Raw genomic sequence first — 15,028 nt, forward strand, 5'->3', positions numbered from 1 at the left:
AAGTTTTTAGGGAGAGAAAATACTTTTTATTAGTTAGAAAAATTTCATTGGAAAAAATTTTTGGGTAGACCAGCTGTCCTTCAAGATGAGATGGCTTTATAGAATTATCCTACAATAGTTCATTTATATTGGGAAAATCAAAGACATTTTACTACCCTTGAACTGAGTTAATATAATAATATTTTATTAACTAGCTAAACATTTATTGAGTTATGCAAACATGATTTTCTTTCCAACATCCTATCCTGTGAAGAATGCCAAATGAAGTATTTTGGATTGGATTTCCAGAAGCATTCGTGAATGAGCAAGAATAGTTGAGGAAACCCAGATCATTTGTGGAGTAGAAGAAGCAGCTGAAGTGAGAGACAAAATAATTATGGGGGGAAATAGTTGTGCAGAGCTTCATGGTGAAAGCAAAGACCACCAGTGTTGGGGTGATGCCTACAAGATACCTTAGCAGCTCTCGGGCTGGTATTTGCTCTTTGTGAGCAGGGTGGAAGAGATGCTCTCATCAACAGTAAACACTAGTGAAAGAGCTGAAGTTGTCGACTGCTTTACCTTTCAGGCTGGTGCTTAAGGGAGCTAGTCGAATAATAAAAACTTGGAGTGTTAGATTTACAAACTCAAAACTCACTTCATTGCAGCTTTGTTGCTATCCTAAAGAAAATAAAATTAGCTTTTGGTACTTTGCCCAATAAAGAGTTGAGGGTTATGCTGACTTTGACTTAAGTGATGTATCCACACCTCTATGAGTAAGTAGCGAGTTTCACTTCAGTTTTTTTATTTTGGTTTGGTTTGTGTGTTGGGTTTGGTTTTTTTTTTTCTTGTTTGGGTTTTATTTGTTTTGTTTTTAATTAGAACAGACTGCTGTGAGTAATTCTTGGTCTGGAAATAGTGACTTCTCCTTGTGCATGTGACACTATGAAACCAGAATGCAGAAATTAAAAATTTAAAAAGGCAAGTTTTATTCCAAGTTAAGGAGAAGAATTGTGCTTGGGTTTGGCTTTAGCTTTTCCAAAGCATTTATCAGACATGAACCAGATCATTTCTAGATAGAGAGTATCCTCTCCTGTCTTCAGGTGAAGAAGCACTAAGGGATGTGACTGCAAAACTGGCTAAACAGAAGTATTTCTACATCAGTAAGGTGCAACTGAAGCTGACTGGGGAAGAAGTCCAGGCATAGGGTGGGATGCTCCCCAGGTCTGATCCAGGCCATAAAAAATACAGCTCATAGGTTTGAAGGAGGAAGAATCATACAAATAAGATAAGATTAATCTGGTTTTAGGTATAATTATGTAATGTTATCTGGCCATGACAAAGATAGTAAAATCAAAAGTCATCTTTCATTTGCATAACTGAAACAACGAAGTGCTTCGGAGAGCTTGTCCTTGCTTTTTAATGGAAATAGTCTCATGCTTTGAAGGCTTAGGGACTTAGCAAGGTGCCTGCTGCTGTTCACACACAGTTCCTGCCTGCTGCCAGACGGTCACCACCTAACTGGCTGGGTGGAGAGAAGCACTGGGTTGCGTCCTTCCACCAAAACCACTTCTACCTCCTGGAGACCCTCTGGAGATCTGAATATGAAACAAACAGGGACTTTTCTCCCTGGAAGGGAGCTGCTGGCAGGGCAAAAAGGAGGCGTATCTGTGTGGAAGCTCACATTGCAGCTGCTTGTTTTTTTGAGGAGTCTGCACAACATCAGTCTGTAAAGGTCATCACACACTCAGTTGGCTAGGTGTTGTGGCACATATTAACAAAATAATTTATCCCCCTCAAAGAAAAAAAAAATCCTTGGTGTAGTAAACTGTCCTTGTATTTCTTGTGCAAACTCTTCAGGTTTTCATGTGGGCATATTGGGATAATTACACACATAATCTTCTAAAGAAAAAAAAAAGCCTGTTTTACTGCTACCTGGCTTGTTTTCTGCTAATCCATAGGTTCTCTGTAGTGCCCATCTCTGTGCACATCCTTCAGCAGAGCTGGTCTCCTGAAATGCTCCCCAAACTTTACCAAGCCTTTTTTCCTCCCTGCTTCCATCCCACTTGCCTTCCAAAGAAGGTCTTCATTGCTGATTTCATTCCTCTTCCTCAGTAAGGCTCCAGAGGCTCATTTCTTTGTCTCAGATAGACCCTTGGTTAATCATCCCTTCTCTCTATGTACAAAACCATCATTGCAGGCTCCCCATGCCTCTTCTATGTCATCCTTGTGCTCCTGACTTTCAGCCCTTTGTGCCCACATGTTGCTACCAAGCAACTTCTCCTCCTCTTTCTCTGCAACTCCTTCTCTTCTGTAAGCACTTCGACAGGGATCTCTATTCCTGGGAACCTCCTGTCCATACCAGTACCCTTTGATTCACTCTGAACTAGACAGAAAAGTTCCTCATTTGTGTCAGAAAGGTCTCAAGAAGACTTGGGCCTTCTCCAGTAAGACAATTTGGGTACATAAGTGTGTTGTTTATGCACATAGGATTCTCATATATCTGGTAAATTGTAAATTCAGCGTATCTCAATTTCATTTTAAATTGCAGTGGGCTGATCGCTTTACTAGAGTGCATCGTGTAAGTGGGCTCCAGTATGCCACAAGGTGTTTGCTGCCTTGGCCCTCCCCAGTGGTTTTGTCAGAGTGGTTTTCTTCCACAGAGCTGGCTAGCAGAGAACCAAATTCCTCGCTGCTTCTAACAAAGAATACAGTATGGACTTATGCTGGTTTATGTAGCTGTTGACTTGTCTGTGTTGCAGGAAGTGTTCGTGGGATGCTGGGACAGCAGGTATCAAAGTAGAGGGAAAAAGTCTTTTGATTCTTCCCTAAAGAATTCCCAGGTCACAGGCTGAGGAGCAAGGAGACCAGAGAGGTTGGAGGAAAGGTGTGGTGCATGTATGACCCGTAACAAAACTTAAGGAGTACAGTAAGGTTACTCATTTCCTTGCGTGCCTTTGGCAATGCAAAAAATCATAAATACAAGTTAACTGCAATGTTGTAGTTGTGGGGTGTCTGCAAAAGTAGCCTTAAAAATTATTCTGAATAATTCCTAAATTACTTCTCAGGCATGTTCCTGTGGGTGGGCAAACTTCTCTTGGATTTCAGTCCAAATGCAAATCTTAAGAAAGGATTTGGAAGCGTGGAGCTCTGTGTATACGTGAGTATGTGGGACAGGCAGTATTTATACATTTTGCAGTGGGAGATGAAAACTCTGAGAGGATGAATGGCCACAATAAAAGAGGAAGAATGAGGTAGGTTGGTTGATAGGTTGGCTTGTTTGTTTCCACTGAGCTTCATTCCTTATTCCATAGTAGGGGATGCATTTGATTTCTTCCCAGCATAGCTGATGCATTACAGTTTCTTCCGTGTTGAATTGTGCTTCCTGTGAAGTCGGCTCAAGCTTATGTCTGTCATTGCTTTTGGTCACTCAGAGATATTTGGAAAGTGACTTGCTTGCTTGCTTGGTATTGACTGCCTTCAGCTAATGTCACTTCATTTATTACTTGCTGCTTCTGATTCAGTTGTCAGTATCATGACCCCTTTTCCTCTCTTTCTTATTTTCTTTCACAATGGGAAGGTTGTACCATTACTTAGAACTGCTGTTAGCTTTGTAATGTGTTCCTCCATGCATCGGAGCACTGTGCGTACTCAGGGTCAGACACAGCTCACAGTAAAGCTGTTCTGCTCTACGAGTTTGTAGAGGGTGAACTGCACCATGGTATCTGTGCGTTCTCCAGGAGTGTAAAACCAGCATGACTAAGAAGTTATGTGGCTTTTTTTCTCTTGTCTGTTCCATGAGTTTAATATTGGCTTTATGGAAGTGATCAGAAAATTCAGCTGAAAATTTCGAAGTACCAGTCTGCGGAAGAAAAAAGTCCATCCCATTTCATTTGTATAGAAAGTGGTTTCATATCTTGTAATGCTGGGGTGGCATACTGGCTTACACCAGTCCTTTCAGCTGCAGTATCTATATAAGTGCACACATGCGCTTTTTAAGTACGGTATACAGGAGACAGCAGAAGTTAAGATACATGTTGCATTTTGAGCTGAAGATTGGTGAGGTTTGTGATGGTACTTAATAAAATTAATTCCCCATCTTCGACCATTCCTCATGAAAGCATAGACAAGATTCATCCAGAAATTTGGCTCACCAAGGGGCAAAATTCGTCAGCTCCTGTCTTCATCCTACAGCTTTGACCAAGGTTTTCAGATGCTCTATGCCAAACTGGTGAGCATCTGGACAACATGATCAAGACCTTCATTCAATGCTTCTGAGAGTACAGAGGCAGGAAATGGAGGAATGGTGTAATCTTATTATCCCAGGCTGACCAGGGGACTAGGAAAATCGTGTATGGAAGCCATTTTTGCACATTATCAGTAAGGATGTTGCCCCTGGTGCAAGAGTGTAGAGCAGGTTACGTATCCAGAGCAGGAGAAACACACAAGACATTTGTGTTAAATGTCTGTCCAGCTGTGTACACTGCAAAGAACCCAAAGTGAAAACCTGTTACACAATATACCAAACTTCCAAATATCATCCCAAAAATGTTGTGTGTTATATGGGCTGTAACGTCCAGACTGAGGCAGAAGATATAGAAGGACTCCAACACACTGCAGCACTGTAGATTTACTGAGATGGGATGTAATTTAGTTGCCCTGTATGGGAAAACAACTCATGAATTTTTCAGAGCATGTGCACTAGAGAGGCCATCTCCATTGGTACAGGAAACCCAAAGCATCTTTCTAACATGAAATAATAAAAGGAACTCTTGTTTCAACTTTAGTGATGTATTGAAAAACCTGAAAGCTAACAAATTTACTTTTTTTTCTTGAGTGATTCTAACTTTTGTATTGTTAGCTATATAGCTTTTGTGTATTAAGAAGTGTGTGGTCTCTTGTCCTAAGCCCCAAACAGAATTGAGACTCCTGTGTTTGATATAGTTATGGTAAAGACCACTTGCTTATCTTTCTCTGTGCTTCCCAGCACTAGGCTTACAAGTGTGTTAGAAATGTTGATACAAAAAAACACATAACAGAAATTTTTTGTCACAAAAATTGTTATGCAAGTGCCCAGGTTACTGTTAGTCATCATCGTAATCTCTGAATAGTAGAATCATAGAATACCAGGTTGGAAAGGACCTCAAGGATCATCTGGTCCACCCTTTCTGGGCAAGAGCACAGTCTAAACAAGATGGCCCCAGCACCCTGTCCAGCTGCGTCTTGAAAGTGTCTGTCTGCCTTAAGAGCAGGAATGGGCCTCACTTTTTTCCTTTTCTGTGACCCAGTAATGCTTCAGGATGAAGCACAAGGATTACATGAGCACGTATGATGAGAATGTTCCTATTCTGAAATCTTTGGGAAGAGGAGGTAAAGCCACCAAGATGCAGCTGCAGCAGAAGAGGATGTGAAAGCATGGCAACTGCATAGCAAGGAGATGTGGTTTTCATCTCAGTTACACAGTGGGAAGCACTTCATTCAATAAGTTTTCTGTTCTCCTTTCTTAGAAACTTTTGAAACTACAGGCTTCTGGGGTAAAGGTGCTTGGAGAACACTCGTTGCTTACAAGTAAATAAAAACCAACTAAACGTAACTAAAAATTCCATCAATCTGGCTCTAAAAGTCCTACTTGGCTATTGTATTTTTCAGGTATTTGTAAGAGGATTTCACGCTTTCCAGTTTGTTCCTACTAAGGGGCATTAAAAAGGAGCAGCGCTTGGGAAGTGTAGCTTTCTCTGTGCAGACAGAGACTATTCCTAAGATGTTTTGAGAGGAGAGAAGTGCCTGAGTGGCAAGGAGTGATGCGTTTGGTCTTTCAGTCTCCTGCATGGAGTTGCAACAACACTGATGTCAAGAACCTTCTGACATTTCCTGAGGAATAGTTTGTCCTTACAAGCAGAACAAACCCAGTATTTTGTCTCTGTGTAAGACAGTAAAAAGATCAGAAGAAAAAAGCTTTCACAAATACGTATGGTGGTAATTTATGTACTTCCTAACAGACAGGGTGAGGAAGAGACAGCACTGACATTTAATGTGGACCGTGGCACCTGCTGCAACTGAGCACTGTAAAGCATTTTTTCCCCTGATCCTCAACACAAGGTGTTTCAGGAGACTTCTTTTCCTTTGTCATTTACTTAAAGAAATTCTCATCAGCTCCTGTGACTCATTTTCCCCCAAGAGGCTGGCTGTGCTGCCAACAAAAGAAGATTCAAAGATTAACAAACTAGCTGTCTCGCTTAGAGAAAATCCCACTGGTAGTGCTGCTATTGCTTTGTCTGAGGACGCTTACTTGAATGTCTGATAGATACAGTAATTGAGTTTTACTTTGGTTGTAGCCAGTTTTCACAAGCAGAGCGTATCCCTTTCCCCATGCACACCCGAGTGGTCTGTTGTACATTCTGGGTGGTCCTGCAGGGATTTCAGAGGCGTATATGAGAAGATTAACCTAGTACTCCCAAAAATCTCTTAGTACTATGTCATGGCCTAGTAATGAGCTGCAAAGCTAACCTGGTGCCATGGGGTACTGACGTAGTACTAGTTGGGACGCCAGTCGGTGAGCTTTTCTGAGAGGTCCACCTGCCTTCTGACTGTTGACCCCCTGCAAACATCCTGCATCCCTGCTCAACTCTTGTTTTCCACCCAGTCCTCTTCTGCTTTTGGGTGGCCTGGTTTTTGCTATGGAAAAAAAGGGAGCCAGGGGAGTACGGAACCTTCTGCTCTGGAAACCTGTTGCTATTCTTTTAGAGCTGCGCACCATTAGTCTGGTGAGCAGTGATGTGGGAGAAAAATGACAACAGTAATTTGGAAGCTGAGAGGCAACGGCATGCAGGCATTGGCAAGATGTAAGTATCTTTAACATGGATAAGGCTACAGCAAAATGAGTTCAGTGAAGCTGAAGGAGATGTCCCCAGTGGGAGGAGGAGTGGAATTGGGAAAATAGATGCTGTGCTGTGATTTTTATTTACTCTGTGAGGAAGCATGAAAAATGCTACACATAACAGATGCAAGAAGATGCCAAAAAGATAGTTATTTCCTGATGGATATGTTAAAAAAAAGTAAAGGTAGAAACAGATGAAGAGTAGAGAAACTCTACATCCTTACTTGGATGTAGGCCTTAGAAAATACTATCATAAGAGAGCATCAGAATGAAATTGAAGAAATTCCTTAGAACATTAAAGAACAAAATGCCATTTATCTAAAGTACAGCAGCAAGCTGTTTTGAATATGGTCTGTCATATGTTTGGAGTTGGTCTTAAGTTTTGATTTATACGGACCGAAATGGACTTAGGTTTTGATTTGTAATGTCAGTTCTAAGCCTGCTGGGGTAGTCCCTTGTCTTTCAAATGTACTCAGAGAAATATATCCTGTGCTAGCGACGTGGGTAGCCCTTAACTTTTGAACTCAGTCTTCTCCTCAGCCTCTAATACCTTAAGTGTAGTATAGAAAAAAACAAAGATGAGAACATAATGGTAACTGCTACATATATAAAGGATGGTGTACTTTTATTGGGTTTAGATAGCTATGTTTGAGTTATGGCCACTGGACTGATGGATAAGGATCAGCTGATTTTCTGCCTGACAGATGTTCTAGATTTGTCTCTGCACACTTTTTTAATCAAGTGCATAAATCAAAATTCATGTACATGAAAGCGTGTCAGACTGCGTCCTTCATCACCTTCCTGGGTTGTCTAGTGTTACGCAACGACGGGAGATTACATCGGGGAGAAAGAGATGAGCTGGAGAGGAAGGGAAGGGATTTGAAACAAGTGCACAAGGTGGGTAAGATGAAACAGTACTACAAAAGAGAGTAGTTTCATATAGCATGAGTCGCAGAGCAGATTGTCTCCGTTTAAAAAGTAACTATTTAGGGACCAAAACATCCATGGAGGAGAGAAAAGAGAAAAAAAACAAGTCCACAAGACAGGTTTGAGAAAGTCTTTGGTGTATTTTGACGTTAATGTCATTCTGTAGCTCTTTATGTGAACAGCAGTCAGCTCACGACAGTGTTATTGTCTCACCAACTAAATGGCTGAAATGAAATGGGCAGGAACGGCAGCAACACTGGTGTTTTGGCATTGGGAACAAATTTTAACAGCTCTACTAAGCAAAAAGAGATCCTGAGTATTTTCTGTTCTGAAGTGTAATTTACAGTCTCTTTACTTGCTCTGGTGAGCCTGTGGAGAAATATATTTAGGACACCTACAGTTAAGTAAATATGAACACCCACAAAAAGACACGCGACTGTGTCTATAAATATGGACTCATTCTCCTTACTTTGATATTTGTCAAGTGCTGACCTCACCCATTTTAATGAATACCTAGTATGCTATATCTAACCAAGAATGTTGATACACATACTTTATATATTTTCTCAAAGTTGCACTCTTTAATGTCCATGTATAGTTTTTATATTTTTGCTGCTTACGGAAAAGATTCATTTGGACCCGATCTGACTGTTGTCATGCAAGACAGGAACTTTCTGCTCAATCTCCAGGTCAGAACTTCCAGTTACTGACTTTGGTTAAAGAAGGTGGTTTACTTGCATGTTCAAGTCGTCTTCCAGACTTGCAGATTTTACTCATGCCTTTGTTTCTTGCCAAGAAGGATTCATGTCTTTTTTTGCAAAGCATTTAGAGGTACAAAGAAGATTAAGAATATTTATTCTTGCTGTTGGAGTGACACAGCTGAAAGGCACTTTGAGGGAGAAAAGGAAAATGTTCTTTGTGGTGGAAACGCCAGGTCTGCATCATTAATCAAATTTCTGCCTCTACCTTCCTGCACATCAGGGCAAGTCATGTTTGATCTCTACTTTCCTTGCGTTTTTCTGTCCATGAAATGAGAGCACTGATATTTCCCAACCTTAGCAGAATTTTAGAAAGGGGACTATGATGCTTTGTGTCTTACATGAACAACACTAAAATGATTGAGACTTCCCTTACCCAATTCTTATTCTAAATACAGCCAGTTGTCAACTGAAAGCTGACAGCCTTCCATCAGATTGGTCTCCAGCCCCATCTGTATCCCTTCCCACACAAGGCACTGACCATATTTACACAAAGAGACAACATTCTTGTTCCCACATTGCACACAGAACTGCATTCATATAGAGCAAGTAAATACTGCTTTTAATTGAAAATGTCATGTCTAATTATTAGAAATTATATTGTGATAATTATCAGAAATTACCATGTACAATTCTGATATGATGGTCTTTTGTGATCCTTAATAACACAGTTGCTAATGGCAGTTTTCACACGCTATCCCTGTGTGCCACTTGCAGCTAAGTATCGCCTCCTGCTGCTCCAGGTGTTCTCACTTAAGCTGGCGCCCTGGGGCGTGATCCTGCAGACACCTCTGTGCCTGATCCAAAGCCCATTTTGGTCAGCAGGAGTTTTCCCATTCAATTCAATGGGCTTTGAGACAGGGATCGAGGGAGCACAGCACCGTTGGCTCTATTATTTCCAGGATTCAATTATTTATTAGGTAGAAGTCACATGCACAAGGTGAGGTTAAACCAAGCTAACAAGGAGCAGAGGAAAACAAATGGTTTGATATCTGCAGGATAAAGAAACTTCATGAAGAGTTTTAGTTTGGTTTTTGAGAGGTCTTTTTTGTATAATTTGCTCCTCTGTGGAAGGAGTGTGTTCTAACAAGATTCTAAATAAGAGTCTAACCAAGACTGATAATAATGAAAACATGCTTTGCCTCATGGAGATGGTATGACAAAATAGTTTCGGTTCCTTTCCAAGCGGTATGGCAAAACCACTTAAAAAGAGGGATCAGGTCATAAAAAGATACACGAGTGGCTGGCAGAAAGGGCTGTTGCTGACCACAGGTTTCTTGTGCTAGCCTGATGTGCAAATGGCAGCATAAGGAAACGCACAGAGGTTCTTTTAAATTTTTCTGGGGAACAAATAAAGCTTAAGCACATGGTATTGAAATATGTGGCTTTTAATAACAAAAGACCCATTGGGCAAAGCCTATGGCTATTGTACTGCTGAGCAGGTGATTAGCATCCATCAGGGCTGGGCTATAGCTGTTCTTTTGTTTGTTCCATATGCAGATGTTGCTATGAGGAAAGGAGTCAGCTATGACTGATGTGGAGCCTGTGGTCACAGATTTTGCAGCATCAGGACGGGCAGGCCGCCGGAACGCCTTACCAGATATTCTGGGCTCTCCTGCTGGTGCTGGGACTTCAGACCTGCCACACAAACTGGCTGAGCTCTCCGTTTCAGAAGGTAATGGCTGCACATTCAAGAAACAGACATTTTTATGCAGTCGTCCTTTGCTTTCTCAAGACTTCCTCCATCATGCAGTTTTGATGTCAATATTTCTTTCTTCATTTAGGATTAAATTCAACCTACCAAAGCAGTTACCACTTGTAGCTCCTGATGAGACAAGTTAATTTTAACCCGGATGAGGTCTGCCACATTCACCCACAGATTCAGTGTTCAGCAGCCTGGGGAAAGGTGCTGGGAACTGAATTCCAGTTCCCCTTAGAAAGAACAAACACAGTTGCATTGCTGGGCAGCTTGGAAAACCATCACTCCAGCTATAAATTAGGGTCTGCTCCTGCACTGAGATAACTCAGCAGAAGACAGCAAGCCACACTATCCTAACTTAGACTTATACATCAAGAGTAGAGCTGATGGTCATTTACTCCTGCTAGTAGGCTTTCAACTTTGCTATCTGAGACCAGTGTCCTGTTTTGCCATGTTCTTTAATTTGATACAGTGCTCTGTTGATTTAGCACAGCTCTAATCAACACCAGCTTTACATTTGAGTTCTTTTTACTTTCATGGGGATTTCAGGGGGATTTTCAGATTCAGAAAAATCTGGTTTCTAATGCCTATGAAGTTAGAATTATAGGTTGGCCCTGAGCATGGGTTGCCCCTACTTTTTTAGGTTCTGATTTGGAAGTAAGTTTTTCCTCTCATGCCCATCACTGTCGCTCCTGTGACAAATGCCACCACAACTGGTGGTCCCATATCCAGGAGCAGTGATGGTGTGGGTGCAGCACAGGAGAGAAGGTGTACATAAAGGAAAAAAAGGGAAAGACAACAGGGTCAGATACCTTCAGGCTGCAGGGCAGTAGTGAAGGGAACTGGGAGAATCTGGAAGAGAGGCCTGGGAAAGACGGCAGGCACTGTGTCAGAGCACATTCAGAGTAAAGCTGGGAGCCCTGTGGGTCCAGTTAAAACTCCTTTGTTTCGAGGAGAGATTTTTCTCTAGAAATATGAAAAGTATGTCCCTACAGATTTTCTCCTTCTGATGTGTGCAACTGGAGCACTGGAAGTCCATTCCAAAGTACAGACAGTCACTTAACATTTAATGCTTTGGTTTTCAAATGTTACGGGTTTTTTTTATTCCAAATAGCTCTTCTGCCTGGCACTGTTCATGCACCATGACCAGGGGTCAGGCTCCAACAGGAGAGAACTGTTTTCCTTATCAAAGAGGAGGCAAATGGGAATTTATATTGTTATTAGTGTCAGGAACTGTGAAAGTGAAGTGACCAGTCCAACCCACTGAAGTATTCATTGCTACATTATGTGTAACTAACCTTTACATTGTTTAGAGCAGTGTACCTTGAGGGAGATCACCATGTTAAACAAAGCACGAAAGAACACAACAGCTGTAGATAAGTTCTTCGTGTTTGTTTCATTTTGGCCTCTGGAAGGTTCAGTGGTTAGAAAGAACATACTTTTTAAAGCATGCAAAATTTCTCTCTTAGATCTTTTTTTTTTTCCCCTGGATAAAAATAAACATGAAAGAGTGAAAGTCTTGTTAAAAGAAACGTTACAGCATAGCATAAAATAAGTACTTAGCCCTCCAGACAGAATAATCCTCCTCTCCTGGTGCCCATCCAATGCATTAAGAAGAAGAAGTGAAACACAGCTACATTAGTTTTAGCAAAATGTACTGATGCTTTCTTACAAATAGAAGGGCCAGCACTGCCAGGATTTGAAGCACAATTAAGAGCGTGGAATTATCCTTTGCTTTTGTCACTGACATACAGCTGTGCCAGAGCATGCCTGTTTGTGTTATCAGCAGTTTGCAGTAATGATAATAGGAAATGAATACAGGATGCAGCTAGGTCCACTCTGACTGCTTGGATGCTTTTTGGGGTTGGGAATTCCACAAGCATCGGATGGGAATTACAGCCTCATTGTGTTATGAGAAGTTAAACTTCTGTTGAGACAGCAAGCAAAACAGGGAGAATTCATTAAAATGGAAAGAAAGTTTGGAAGTTCAAATGTTGTGACAGGGAAACAGTTTGTTCTGACCTGGAAATGGCTTTCATTTCTTTAATAACTTATTGTTAAACAAGAAATTCCCAAAAAGAGATGCCTAGTAGAGCCCCAAACGTTTCACAAAGATGTTGGATAAATGAGAAAAGTGGAAAAGATGTAACGTGTGGCTATATAAAGTTATGTCCTATTTTTTTTGTCTACTTTGAAAGATGCAGTGAAGATTATGGGAAATGGTGAGGAGGACTCTCTCCATCTTGCTTCAAATTTAGCTAATGCTCATTGGATCATGCATTTCCTTTCTTTCTAAAATGCTGTTAGCTGCTGTCATAGTGAAAGGATGTGCTAATACCTTTTGTCTGGCTTAGAAGAGAAAAGAGACTTTGCTTTATTCTTTCTGAATATCCAAGCATCATAGCTTTGTGATATAAATTTCCATGTACTCTGCAAGCTGCACCAAATTAATGTTCTCATGAGATGGATGGGAGAGATTTTGACACCAGCTGTTAATCTTGAAGCCTAACTCTGAAATGAAGACCATCTGTATCCTGTCTGATCATTCTCTCATGGTGCCTAAGTTTTGGAGGGCTGAGACTTTCCACAGGTGGTCTGGTGGGAGGCCATACTGGAACCAAGTTAAACAGCTTATCAGTGTCACTGGTGACCCAAAGGTTGAAGAGGAGTCCGCAATAAGTTTGAGAGCAAAGAGGCTGTAATGGTCTCCCACATTTGGTAATCTGCGTTAGGGCACCATTCTGCCAGTAACCTTTACTGTTTGCTGAATTTTTTTCAGGTGACTGTGTATGATTATCTTGAAACACTCAGCAGCTTAGCACCTGTTGCACACCTAGGTGCTACCAACTATGAAATTAGATTTCCTCTGACAAGCTGTTTTCCTCTACCCTGTCTGCAAGACTCCACTAGTACTACGACATCCAACCCCCCACAGAAACAGCCAACAGAGGATGTGTCTCCCTTTCCTCAACACTGCTGTGCTACGTAACGCTGAAGGGTGTCAAAATCAGTCAGTTCTTAATTTACCAGTATAAAACTCCGAAGCCTCCAAACCTCTGAGCAGACTTACAACATCAAGCGGTTTCTGCCAAGAGCTTTAGCAGATGAACTGTGTACAGCAGTATATATTTCCTGTGGTATGTAGAGACCAAGATATATAACTCTTTTGGCTGTTTGTGGTATTTTATGGCAAGTCTCCAGGGCAAATAGCTGAAAATGCTCCCCTTAGATTATGACGGTACATGGAAGACGGTACAGCCAGATATGCTGAGCAGACCTCTCCTTGTCCCCAAAAGCTATGGGCTGTCTTAGATTTGGGTATACAAACTGTTCTGTTAGCACTGGTAATGCCACATGGGACTTGAAGGTAGTGTGAAAATGATCATGCTTTGCAAGGAAATCGAGGCCAGAGGAGTTCCTGTTCCTCAGTGAGAGAATTTGAGCATCAAAAGCGACATCATGGAACTCTTCATCTAATGACGACACACGCTGGGGGGTTTTTGCTTATATTAGTCATGTAAGCATTCAACTCTAACCTATGGAAGAGTGAACTTCCAAATCAGAGTAACAAACACATCTCCTTGTCTTGTGAAGACAGGGTGAACTCTTCTAGGTATTTCTTGGCAAAGAGGGTCAGCCAGATAACTGTCATGTTCGTGTACTGCAGTGTTATCTACCTGAAACCAAGCAATGCTCAGAGGAATGCAATATTTCAACTTTACTTTGGAAATTACTCAGAAAAAAAGCATAACGATAATAAAAAGTTATCTCCAATCTGTTTCTTAGAACCAAATGCACATTGATCAGCAAGTGCAAGGAGCACGCAAATCAACACCAATAGGCAATTACTTTTGGAAGATGCCTCTGCAAGTTTTTTTATCTTTTGACTTAATCTCTCTTTCTAAAGCACCCATGAGTGTGGTACTAAAGAGCCAATCCAAACAGAAGATGATGAGTGAACCCAAGTATTTGGCTGCATTAAAAAAAAGCTGTGAGAATGTGTGTGGTATAAATGTTTAATTCTGTCTTTTTTTAGATGAAGGAGCAGAGGGTGGAGAAGTGCCATCATCCAAAGCCTTGCTGGAAAGTCAAGAGGCGGAAGGAAAAAGCAATGATTCCTAACACCTAAGGACTGCTGGATTAATGAAACCCACCAACAGACTTTCCATGGAGTTTCCCTGTGTCACCCCTTCTGAAGTGTGGTAGCAACTTTAGCAGCACAGACAAGATTTTGCAACACACTTGTACCTAGATGACATTAATGTGGAACTACTGTTTTTTTCTACTGTCGTCCTTCAAAACCAGTGTTCTACACATCCAAATGGGAAGAGAAGTAAAGAATGTATCTCGTTTTGGGTTTTCTCATGGTTACAGTATTCATCCAAACTGGTCTTCTTTGACAGTTTCAATTAATATACCTAGCAGATGTACCACCAACTAACGATTGCTTCAAAATAAAAATCCTGTTTCTTAATTTCCCAAATTCTTTCTCTCTGACACAGAGGTGTATTCACTCTCCCCACCTAAAGATGATATCAAGTATATATTCGATTACAGGCATTATCTGCAATTTATCTCCTGAGATTTTTGTTTTCATTAGGCATAGGTAAATGGGTGTGAGAAATAAAAAAAGAAACATTTTTTTTCTTTCCTCCTCCTGACTCCAAAAGGTTTTGTAAACTACTTCAACACTGGTGTTTGTTTTCAAACTCTCTTTAAACTCTATTTGGTTATGGCAGATCATCTCAGTTCTCCCGCTCTTAGCAGTCTTGCCACTTCTGTCATTTCTGT

At 41.1% G+C, this 15,028-nt stretch overlaps 1 protein-coding gene across 1 annotated transcript; it reads left to right on the forward strand.

Moving 5' to 3' along the window:
* Positions 1 to 10,065: 10,065 nt before the first annotated feature.
* PKIB (cAMP-dependent protein kinase inhibitor beta) lies at positions 10,066 to 14,359 on the forward strand. Its single transcript, XM_009645240.2, has 2 exons — positions 10,066 to 10,213; positions 14,274 to 14,359. Exons 1-2 carry the CDS (start codon positions 10,066 to 10,068, stop codon positions 14,357 to 14,359), a joined length of 234 nt encoding a protein of 77 aa, XP_009643535.1.
* Positions 14,360 to 15,028: the final 669 nt, after the last annotated feature.

This window comes from Egretta garzetta, unplaced genomic scaffold, assembly GCF_000687185.1.
Source record: "Egretta garzetta isolate BGI_Z169 unplaced genomic scaffold, ASM68718v1 scaffold18, whole genome shotgun sequence".
Classification (NCBI taxonomy): domain Eukaryota; kingdom Metazoa; phylum Chordata; class Aves; order Pelecaniformes; family Ardeidae; genus Egretta; species Egretta garzetta.

What these genes read in the sequence shown, in the direction of transcription:
- PKIB (XM_009645240.2), top strand. Translation starts at nt 10,066, where the DNA reads ATGACTGATGTGGAGCCTGTGGTCACAGATTTTGCAGCATCAGGACGG. An exon ending in TGAGCTCTCCGTTTCAGAAG is followed by an intron (nt 10,214 to 14,273) that starts GTAATGGCTGCA and finishes GTCTTTTTTTAG; the next exon opens with ATGAAGGAGCAGAGGGTGGA.